Raw genomic sequence first — 11,878 nt, 5'->3', positions numbered from 1 at the left:
CCCTGATGTATTAGACATGAGCCACTGTTTTTCCAGGCATTTAACTTGTTATGTTTATTTTCTTGAGGTTTTTAAATACTGTCAATGCCTGCGTATTTGCACAACTCAATAATCCCCTCCTGTTTACTTTCTTTGAATTTGTATGCAATCAATGTAACAGGGTAAATACAAAGAATAAAACTAAAGATTCTTGAGTATCAAAGAAGACGTGGTTTTACATTTCAGCAACAACAAACCAAGAACAAGGATAAAATGATAATGATAGAAATAGGATACTGTCGAGATTTCATGAAATGTCAAAAACTGTGCTTAGAACTTTGAATGGGCCCCTTCATTTAATACTTACATTATCCTTCAGGGATTGTTCTTTAAAACATTACATAATCGAAACTTATTTGAGTGTATTCCCAGGATCTTCAACATAAGAAGACATTAAACTATGAAGTTTGTCTCCAGGAGCTGTGATATGATTCAAGGTGACTCTTGGCCCAGATAATTTTGGAGATCTGTAAAGTATCTTGAGAATCCCCTTGTACACACTGAACATCTACAGTTTCCTACATGATCGTGTTGCTGTTTTCTGGATAAATTTCACATTTTTATTGTTACTTCACCCAATACCATAAAAATGGCCAAAATCCACACTTATGGAAAATAATAGGGCACAGCAATGACTACTGTTTTTCTGTTACCATCTCTCCCCTGTGTTCTAGTGTCATTGGGTTCCATGAGGCCTGATTTTTTCTGATGTTAGGATTGTTAAATACAGGCATGGTCTGATTTGTGTATCAGCATCCACAGGTTGCATGTTTAGAATTCATTTCTGCTGAGTTTATGTGATCAACCATTTGTTTTTTGTGATCCTCCTCCTTTTCTCAAGCTCTCTTATCTTGTACATATGTCAGTAAACTGATAATTCTATGTAGGTTGCATCTTTTTGCCACAGGAATTCTCAGTTTATGAACCTCAGGAGCAGTTCACCACTAGGCTACTTCTGTCACTCACTGCTAAATTGAATGATTTATAAAAGCAACGGATTTTTGCATTCTGACTGTTACATCCCAGGACAATGAGTGAGCAAGGTGCCAGAATCTGTACTGGAAAACAGACTTCTCAAGAATATAGGAACTTAAACTTACTTCCCCAGGAGACTCCTCTTTGACATTTCACCTAAATTAATTATGAGGAAATGACTGCAACTTTTTGCTGGGCTGCTTATGATAAGTACGTAAGACTTGAATATTCTTTGCATTTCCCCCCTCACTGGACTATAATCTCTGGAGGAACACATAAACACTCAAATATGTTTTGATGCTCACACTAGACTTTTCTGCTTTCCCTGTTTTCCTCAGACTACCTTCCATTCAAAAGATATGAGACAGATAACTACTGCTGTAAAAACAGGATTTCACTACAAATTAAATCATAAGCCTTTCTCTTTCATTCCAGAAACATCTCCACACTTCCAGAACCCAGTTAGCCTTTGAACAAGTCAGCAGTGAAGTTCTTGTCTTGGTGCTTAACCTTACCCAGTAGAACCAGGGACTATATCAACAGTTTAGCTCCCTGCCCCTTGTGGGAGCTACCTAACAAATCACTGTATCCTGTTTCAGGAGGTTTGGGCAAAGCTGAGTTCCTATTTCCCTTAGTAACTCCTCCTCACCACACTCCTATGTTGGCTTTCCCCACTTCCTAAATCTGTAAATCCTACTCAAATCAAAGGATTAAAGCTTTGCAGCTCATACTGTAAAGCAATTTCTAAGTAAATTCAATTACAAGTACTGCAATTATTTTCTCAAAATTATATTTTTGACAATGTTTTCCTTAAAAACTTTAAGTGTAATTTTTTATTTCTAAACAAATAATCTTGCATAGAACCTAAATAACTTTTGGAAGGTATACATTTTCATTCTTCCTCAATATTCCATGTTTACTTATTTAGTTTGGTGCCGATGGATTGAATATATGATCTCAAGGTGGCCAGTCAGGCACTTGTGCTGCTGAGCTAAATCCCTGGCCTCCTCTTTTATTTGTAGAAGAAAACTAAGTCATCATCTCTCTTATTGGTGCATTAAGGACCGCTGCCAGTGGCTACCACAGCTCTCATTCAATAGCCACTCTTCCAAGCATTTCTCTATGTGTGTCTCTGTCTCAATCTCTCTGTCTCTTTGTCTCTCTCTCACTCTTCCAGCTATGGGTCAAACCTACAACTTCACATGCTGAATAAAGACTGTGAGCTATACCCTCGACCTTGCATTCCAGCTATATGATAAATCAGGATATTTAATAGACTAGGTTGAAGTTGATGAAAAGTAAAATTTCATATAAATGCAAGCAGTGAAATGACTATACTCAAGCAGATTAACATATTAATTGCTTCTCATTATTTATTTAGAGTGATAAAATCACTTAAATATGCTCTCAACAAATTTCTGTCATATCACAATGCTAACCGCAGCCACCCTTTTTTGTCTTCCTGTTTATCTGTCCCCACTCATACCTGGTATGGCGTGTTCATTGAAGGAAACGACACTGAAATTTTAACTACATATTTTAAATCTGACAGGCACTATGCTAAGTGAAATCTGTAAAAACTGAAAACATAAACCCAGTAAGTAATTTACCTTCTGTGTGAAATCTGTGACTGTAAAGGACGTCCTAGGGACTTGTGTGGTGTCTCTTTCAAAGTCGAGTGTCTTACCTGTCACTGTCTGATAAATCTTCATTTGGTATCTTTCGTATTATTTACTAACCTGACATAAAAGTTTCATGCCCTCTTTTATCTCTTTTATTCCTGTATTATACGTAAATCACAATTTTTACCTGAAGTAGATAAATCAATAAACATGAAACCTTTTGAATCATTCTTAGAGAAAACCTAACAGGGAATGTAGTGACTCAGAGCAGCTCACTACTATTACCATACAGCTGGGCAGTGTGGAAGCCCAAATCCAGCCTTAATAGTTAGCAAACTGTCAGAGCTAGTTCCTTTGGGTCCTGGATGGAGGTGTCCTTTCCATGCCTTCATCAGCTCCAGAAGCTTCTGGAAGTCCCCTGAGCTCTGCCAAATTTCAGCCACGTGCTGCAGTTAGTGTATCTCACACCTTGTTCATCCTGTCTCCCTTTTACTGGAACTCCTGGGATACATGAGGCCCACCCAGATAATGAGCTTCTCTTTAAACCACCACACCTCAAAGTCCCCTTTACTATTTTCTAAGAAGCTTGCACTGGTTGGACTCCCTGGTTGGACTCCCTGGTTATACCGAAAGCCAGCTTAGGGAAGTCACCTCTAAACATCCTGTGCTGCTCATGGGTAAGCACAATCACCTGGGTCTGGGGGACAGTGAAACGGGGTCCTCCACAGGTGCTAAAAGACATTCATGCTCCACTGAGCTCCGAATTCTCATTCATTCATCAGCCTCAGGTCAGGAATCAGCCAGAGTCTATGGCATGAAGCAGTATGGGTGACTAAAATTATTCTCTTAAAGGAAGTCCAGAATCCTACCTGTACTACAATTCCAAATGCATCTTTCTGAAGCTTTGGTGTGCTAGGACTTGCATTATACACTGGTCATATGTAAATTTAGAGATTCTCTAACATATTACTCTCAAAGAGAGAAGTTCCACAGGTGAGCAGTGTAGGCAAACTTCATAGGGTGCTTACAAAATATAATCTCACACGTTGTGACAGACTTGTACCTGAATTCAAGTACAGTATTAATCAGATCCTTAAATGATTCTCTTCATAATAAAATTTAAGAAGCAGTTCTTTATGTTTACCAAACTTTTATATCTACCCCTTGACTTATAGATTTTGGCTTAATTATGTATTGCTTAGCATGAACATGAAGCTAATGACTTCATTCTCTTTAAAGATAAATGACTCTTACTGATTTATACCATTCTTTAGGGCTCATAATATGACCTTCCCAGATTTATTCAATTTCTTTGTTAATATTTAGTCAAAATTATTAAAAATGAGTGAAAATTTATAAGAATGTGAGATATATTACATGTGTAATTATCAAGTAATTCTTTAGATTATAAAAACCAGGAAGCAGTACTGAGATCAACAAAAAGCCCCCAAAATTAAATAGGATACCATTTTCCCCAAAGCTAACATTAGGATTCCTAAAATATAATTTAAAATGGAGAATTTTAATAAAATATGTGAGCTATCCATTTATGCTTGATATAAAATTAAGCATTTGTGTGCAAGGAAATGAATGGCTTATTGTTTTAAATTCTCTAATCCTAATACCAGAAATATATAATTTGACAAACTGCTCCCTGGTCCTCTAAAATTTACATATTGCAGTGCAGTCTGTGAACCGATGACACTAACTGGGAGCTTTCCAATATGCAAAATCTCAAACCATACTCAGTTCTGGTGGATTGCAATGTGCATTTTAACAGAAATAGTCCCTGTGTGCAAATCTTTACCATTAATTGGCAAGTTTAGAGCTGACACAGAAGATGAAGCAGCTGGGGAAAAATGTCACTAATAACTGGTTCCTTTCTACAATTCCCTAAGAAACAGAGATCCTTGGAGACTGCTCTGTATTATTTTCTGCCTGGTGTGCATGTACTCATTGAAAAACCTTCTGGGCACAGAAACCAGAGCTGTTTAGGTGATTATGAAACCGAGGATGTTTCTATGTCTCCCCTGAAATGGGGGACACATAGAGAATAAAGGAAGCACTGGAATTCCTGACCAGTAATGCAGACCAACTTCAAAACAACACACTGAGAATGAGCCCTGCCCTCTCATAATTTAAATACTGAGGATCTGTGACTCACATCACCAAACTTAGAGTCATTTGCAAAGTGGAAAATCAAATCCAGCATTCAAGTGCTCAGACTGAAGAACAGTGAGTGTGTTCATCTCATACGTGTACTTGTAATTTGAAATTAGGAGTAAAGGGTACACTATATAACATGAAGAAATAAGATAGTGGAATGAACGCCATGATTATTAAAGGCTTTTTATTGTGTTCTCTGACTTACTTTTGATTACCTCAGTTATAGTGAAGGAAAGTGTTATTGTTGGAAAGAGATCTGTGAAATTAAACTTTATGAATTATGAACATGATTAAGTATAACAGGCAAGAAATTTGAATTAGGAAATTAGGAGTTCTGATGTTAATTACTGAAAAGATTCAGGGATATAGTTTTCAGTAATTTATTCAGTCATTGGCAAAATGTTTTTTTAAATGTCTGACAATGTGTGAGCTGATTTGTCAGTTACTGAGGGTTCATAGAATAGATTGGTCCATCACTGGATTATAGCATGTTTTACATTTTTGGAAAGCACTTTTTAGAAGTCAGCTTCATAGTAGGAGGTACAGTCAGTTACACTAAGTTTGAGTGTTTCTGTGATGGTTTCAATTCTAAACAAGATTTGAAAAGAATTAAATATTTATCAAATGAGAGAAAAATTGTTGTTAACATTATTTAATATAGAATAAATAGTGAATAAAATAAATAGTGAGTGAATGTGATATAATCCAGAAACTGAAACATTCCTGTAATCGAGTGAAAACTAGAACTAAACAGACAAAGAGAGACAAGAGATACTGTAAATGTTTGGGTGTTATCTTTAGCGCAGTCACAGAATATTTTGCAGTGTCCCTGAAGATGGACAGTCATCCTCTTCAGGTAGACTACACCTTATGTCCAGAAGGAAGTAACTCATTCATTTCAAAGGACTCTAACTTTTACATGGCTTTTATATTGATTTAGAGATTATAACTAACTCAATTGTCTAATTATATCTAACTTAATTATCTAATATATTGATTAAAGGATGTGTCATTGAATATTAAAAACAACATACACAAACTAAATCTCTCCCTTTTGTTCTATTAGGGAATATAAAAGTGCCTGTCAATTGTCTTCAGATATCTTCCTTGGTATTAATGCTTAGGCCTGCCTTGTACTTTGTGAATGTCCCTCTCTAAAATGCTCACTTATGACCGAGTATCAGGCTCTAGATGTAACACTATGGGGGTGCAGAGCAGTGCTTCCTGACCTCATGAACACGTAGTAGTTGGTAATTTTATATCCTAATTATGGTACTTTGGATGGACTCTTACACATCTTATCTGCATTGTGATTCATCATAGTCTAACCAGTGTATCTTTACATTGGGAATATTAATCCCCTCTTGCTTAATTTTCCATCAAAAGCTCTTACGAACATCATTAAGCTGATGAGGAATTATGCATTTGTTTTATGTTAACAATATTGAATCAGATATTTGTATATGAAAGATCTATTTTTTAAACTAAGATTAGAAATGGATACATGTTTTCCTTGTTAAATTTTAACTATTTTCATTGTCCGCCAACAATTTTTGGTTGTTCTAGTGCTTTCAGGATGAAGAGGCAGCAACTAGAGAATAGAGTTGAGTACAGGGAGTGTCTCATTCCAAGGGAAGGAGCAACATCTAACTCAAGATAAGTCTCTTTCTCTCTCTCTCTCTCTCTCTCTCTCTCTCTCTCTCTCTCACACACACACACACACACACACACACACACACACACACACATTCATAAATTTTAACTCCACAGATCTCTTTCCAACAACACCAAATCTCTCCCTCACTATAATTCAAGTAATCAAAAGTAAGTGAGAGTGTGTGATACAAAGTCTTTACTAATCATGGTGTTCATTACACTACCTTATTCTTGGATGTTACTTAGTGTACCCTTTACTGACTTTAGCCGTCTATGTTTAATAACATGATTAAGTGTAACAGACAAGAAGTCCTGTGTTCTCTATTTGTTCTTGTGAGTACAGAGAATCGTTACTTGTCTTATCACCAAAGGCATTTTTGACAACCTTGAATTAATCCTAGGGTTTTAGAATGACTAAATAATAGAAACTATATTTTTCAAGGCTATACACAATTAAACATATTTATCCTCACAGCTTTGAATCAGTTAGGGGAAATACTACAATGTTATATGCTTATGTGACTATATCACAGTTTTACATCATTTTGGTGAATGAAAATAAAATATTTCTCTATTTCTTAGCACAACTTAATGGGCCTGAATTAATAAACAACTCAGCTATCAATTGCACTGCCTGTTTCTTCCAGTTTTTTCCATGTGTGAATTTGATGATCATGCATCTTAAGTGAAACTAAAATGCTGAAACAGGAAAGAATTACATTATGAGTTCTAGTACAACAGAGTAGGTTTCATTTTGTCTTTGGTATCTGTAGGTCTGAGTCTAGTGTATTATTTTTTTCTTATAAATATTTGCTTTGAAAGAAACATATGTTGAGAATGAGGGGAGGAGAGGAGAGAAGAGGAGAGGAGAGCAGAGCAGAGCAGAGCAGACTAGAGGAGAAAAAAGGAGAAGAGGAGAGAACAGGTGAGGACAGAAGAGGAGAATATGGGAAGGGAAGGGAGGAGAACAGATGGGAGAGGAGAGGGTGGAAAAAGGAGAAGAGAGAAAAGCAAGGAGACCACGTCCTGAAGCTTCCCTTCAGGCCCCCTGAAGACCAGGGATGGCAAACCTTTCAGTTGTCATTGATAGTGAACAGCCAGAGGCTGCATGAATACATGGTTTCACCACCATTGCACTAGACAGATTTTACTTTCTTAACCCAGTCACTCTCGTGTCTAGCTGATCATCAGAACTGTATCGATAATATTGGGGTACGGTGTTGTTCTATCTCAATGTTTTTAAGGATCAAATCTCTAATCCCTACCAGAAGAGATTGTCACTCATAAAGTGTGGTGTGGGATTCAGAGACATTTATTAAACAAAGGAATCGGTGTTTGTTGTAAATATTTTAGTAGCTTATGAAACTGTTAAATTGCTTTCAAAACTTTATTGTGCATTTATTATTCAGCTTTCAAATTTTTCTCCATTCATCTTGAGAAATTGTGTTTTTCTAAAAACCCACTCCTGTGTAAGTGTACAGAAGTATCTTCTTTTCTTTACTGTTGAATATGACATGCATTTATTGACTATTTCTCACAGTTTGCCTGTTTTTAAAGAAAATTATTATTTCTGATATATTGCTTATTAAAATTTTCATCATTGTACTATCATTTATGAATCTATTTTATACAGTTTGAAAGATGTCCTTTTTGCATTTGTTTTGAACTTTTGTTTTTTGGTCTTTTTTGAGACAGGGTCTCACTATGCAGTTCAGGATGGCCTCACTTTGTAGCCCAAGCTGGTCTTGAACTTGCAGTGATTGTCCTGCTTGAGCTTTTGAAGTGCTGTGATTACAGGAGTGCACCATCCTGCCCAGCTTGGTTTGAGCTGCATTTCCTTGATGCCTTTTGAAAAACAGTTCTTAGTTTTACTCAAATATGAATTCCCTATCTTTATAGTTAGGCTTTTTGTTTGGATTTGTTTTTATTAGTATTTTACATGGGTGAAAATGTCCATACTAAGAAATCTTAAATTTCTACAACATGTCAAAGATTTTCTTTAGTATTTTCTTTCAGATGTTTTTATTTTAGACTTTTTGTTTATATCTATGAATTTAGGTTTCTTTTCCCATACAAGGAAGGTATAGCTTTTTACATGTGCTTTATATTTCTAATTTTTAATAATTCAACTCTAATCCATTTGTGATTTCACTTATGTATGCAGTGATTAAATTATCTTTTTACAATTTAAAACACTAGATGATAAGACATAAAATATTCTGTTTCCCCAGTGTATGTGTTTTGCTTTGCACTGCCTCCTTTTATAACAGATAAAGGAGCCAGATGAATAATTGGGATGTTTTTGAGTGTATTTTGAACTGGTCTCTGTCCTTTGCTTTCCAGTTGATAGAATGTTAATTGATCAAAACACAACAACCATGTAGGTCATTATCTCATTGTTGAGTCTCTGCAAATTTTATTGTGAATTAGGTTTCACTTTCACTTCTCAAATACAGTTATAAACTTAAATAAACACCACTTTACCAGTACCAGAGTGTCAGATAGCACATGCGGAGCTCAGAGTATGAACACAGGCACTTAAGGCCTAGCTGTGTAACCTCTGCAGATCCCACTTCTCTCAAGCATTGATCCCCAGACCTCAGGCTGGAACAACTGCGAATCGATCCGCCGAGTGAATTGTTTAAAGGTGCTTAGAGTTTCCCCTGCACTTTAGTAATATCTGAAAACCTGAGCATTTTATGGGCCCTAGATTTCCTGATGTATTGAAATGTCTGAAGATAGTATCTTCATCCATCCCTGCAAGAAATTAAGTTCTGTTTACTAAAGGTTATTTGCAAGAAAAAGGGCTTACTTTCCCTTAGGTTGTAGCTCAAGTCAGGTTTACTCTTTCACCTTGACTTCTCTGAATATGTAAGTTTGCAAGTCTTGAGTTAGAAGCATTGGTCAGAATGCAGTGTAAGAGGGAGGTACTCCAAAAGAGCTCCAGATAAGGTAGGGACATTTCAAATAACTCAGTGATTACTAACATTGCTACGACAGCATATGTGTTCCAGCAGACACCTGCAGTCCCAGCTGAGGCAAGAGTACTGCCAGTTGGAGGCCACTCTAGGCAACATAGAGAGACCCTATCTTAAGAAAGAAAGGAATTGGGGCTGGAGATTTAGCTCAGCAGCAAAAGCACCTGTCTGCATGCACATGGTCGTGAGTTCTATCGCCAATGACAAAAAAAAAAAAAAAAAAAAAAAAAAAAAAAAAAAAAAAAAAAAAAGAGAGAGAGAGAGAGATAAAAGAGGAAAAGCAAAGAAAACAATTTGGAGATGCAGTTCCATGAAGTGTTTGATGTCAAGCTCAGTATTGGAAAAAATTGTAAATGGAGAATAAGGCTTAATAAATATTAAACTAGGAAAAATTATTCACATAAATCATCTATGTTAAATAATCATATAGATACCAATGAAATACTTAACTAGAAATAGGGAGAACACTTATATAAATCGAAAAATTGATGTAGTACCTCAACAACCAATCTTCCTCCTCTTTCTCCTCTTTAGAAACTGCACAGAAGACATGGAAACTGGAAACCATTCCAGAGTCACTGAATTCATCCTGACTGGGATCTCAGAGCAGCCAGAGCTCCAGCTGCCCCTCTTCCTCCTCTTCCTGGGAATCTATGTGTTCATAGTGGTGGGGAACCTGGGCATGATCATCCTGATCGGGCTCAGTTCTCACCTGCACACTCCCATGTACTATCTCCTCAGAAGTCTGTCCTTCATTGACCTCTGCAATTCCACTGTCATTACCCCCAAAATGCTGTTCAGCTTTGGAACAGAGAAGAATGTCATCCTCTATCCCGAGTGCATGACACAACTCTACTTCTTCTTGGTTTTTGCTATCTCAGAGTGTCACATGTTGGCTGCAATGGCCTATGACCGCTATGTTGCCATCTGTAGCCCCTTGCTTTACAGTGTCACTATGTCTCAGCAGGCTTGCATTTCCTTGATTTCAGTGGTGTATGCAATAGGTGTGGTTTGTGCATCAGTTCACACAGGCTGCTTGGTCAGAGTTCACTTCTGCAAGCTGAATGTGATCAATCATTATTTCTGTGATCTTCCTCCCCTCCTAAAACTCTCTTGCTCTAGTACTTACATCAATGAATTGTTGATTCTGTGCTTTGGTACATTTAACATCTGCGCCCCAAGTCTCCTCATCCTTACCTCCTACATCTTCATCATAGCCAGCATCCTCCGCATTCGCTCGACTTCAGGCAGGTCCAAAGCTTTCAGCACCTGCAGCTCCCACCTCTCAGCAGTTGCTGTGTTCTTTGGTTCTGCTGCATTCATGTACCTGCAGCCCTCATCAGTCAGCTCCATGGACCAAGGGAAAGTGTCCTCTGTGTTTTACACCATTATTGTCCCCATGCTGAACCCTCTGATCTACAGCCTGAGGAATAAGGATGTCAGTATCGCCCTAAAGAAAATGTTAGACAGAAAAATATTCCTGTGAGAAGATGTAAAGTGAGGATACTTTATTAGATAAAAATCATTTACTATTATGTGGGTGACAATGTTCCTATTAGACCATTTGTTACTATGTTCACTCATATCCTGTATTTTTGAGATGTTTTTTGTTACTCTGATATTTTCATGACATTTTCTTGTGTAGAATTTAACTTCAAATGTATGGTAGAAGTGTGTGGATCTACATATCCATTAATACCTAACTTGTTACCTTAATTTTCTTCCATACAATTGGCAAAATCTCAGAACTCAGCTCTAATGGTATGACATTTTCCGGAAGTGACTACAAATCTGCCTTCTTCAGTACATACAAAATATCTTAAAGCACAGCAGTGTCATGGCTATGACTTCTAGTTTGGGACCCAGTCTACCCTGGAAAAGACCCTTTCTTGTCCTACTCTTTCACATAAATCGTGTCTTGTCTTTAATTTGCAAACCTATTATTTTAAAATAAAAGATAAAAACACATGTAAACATTAAGCATTAGTTCATCCAGTACTTTAACCATTTTCCCAGTTTTTATTTTTTTAATTTAATTTCATATTTTAAATTTGGTTCTAACCACACTGGACTGAGATGTCCTGTAGGTTCTTTCAGTATCTGCAGCTCATTGACCCATTTCTGGAGCGAGGAATACTTCCTACCTACAACCACATACTTGATAATTTTCTTTTTTACTCTTATGAAATATTTCAAGCAAAGATATGTGTACCGCACACTACCTGCATTCATTAACCTTTTCCAGGTTTCACTACCATCTTCTAGGAACTACTTATATTTCAAAAAGTTGACAATTAAATTAAATCTAATTTAAATTTTACATTCAAACCCCTTAAGTTTAATTTTGGTGAATTCTTCAAGGATCTGAAAATAACAACGTTCTTATTGTACACAAAGCTTTAGAAATTTCTGTCCTGACTTCAAGAATTCTGTGGGAAAACT

General features: G+C 36.7%; 1 protein-coding gene across 1 annotated transcript; it reads left to right on the top strand.

Moving 5' to 3' along the window:
* Positions 1-9,986: 9,986 nt before the first annotated feature.
* LOC100724946 (olfactory receptor 8G1-like) lies at positions 9,987-10,922 on the top strand. Its single transcript, XM_003472602.4, has one exon. It carries the CDS (start codon positions 9,987-9,989, stop codon positions 10,920-10,922), a length of 936 nt encoding a protein of 311 aa, XP_003472650.3.
* The last annotated feature ends 956 nt before the right edge of the window (positions 10,923-11,878 follow it).

Source organism: Cavia porcellus, unplaced genomic scaffold (assembly GCF_034190915.1).
Source record: "Cavia porcellus strain 051 isolate PalLab524CR breed Dunkin Hartley unplaced genomic scaffold, mCavPor4.1 scaffold_9, whole genome shotgun sequence".
Lineage (NCBI taxonomy): Eukaryota > Metazoa > Chordata > Mammalia > Rodentia > Caviidae > Cavia > Cavia porcellus.
This window is presented reverse-complemented; position numbering and strand designations above follow the sequence as displayed.

Coding starts and splice junctions, on each gene's coding strand:
- LOC100724946 (XM_003472602.4), top strand. CDS start 9,987: ATGGAAACTGGAAACCATTCCAGAGTCACTGAATTCATCCTGACTGGG.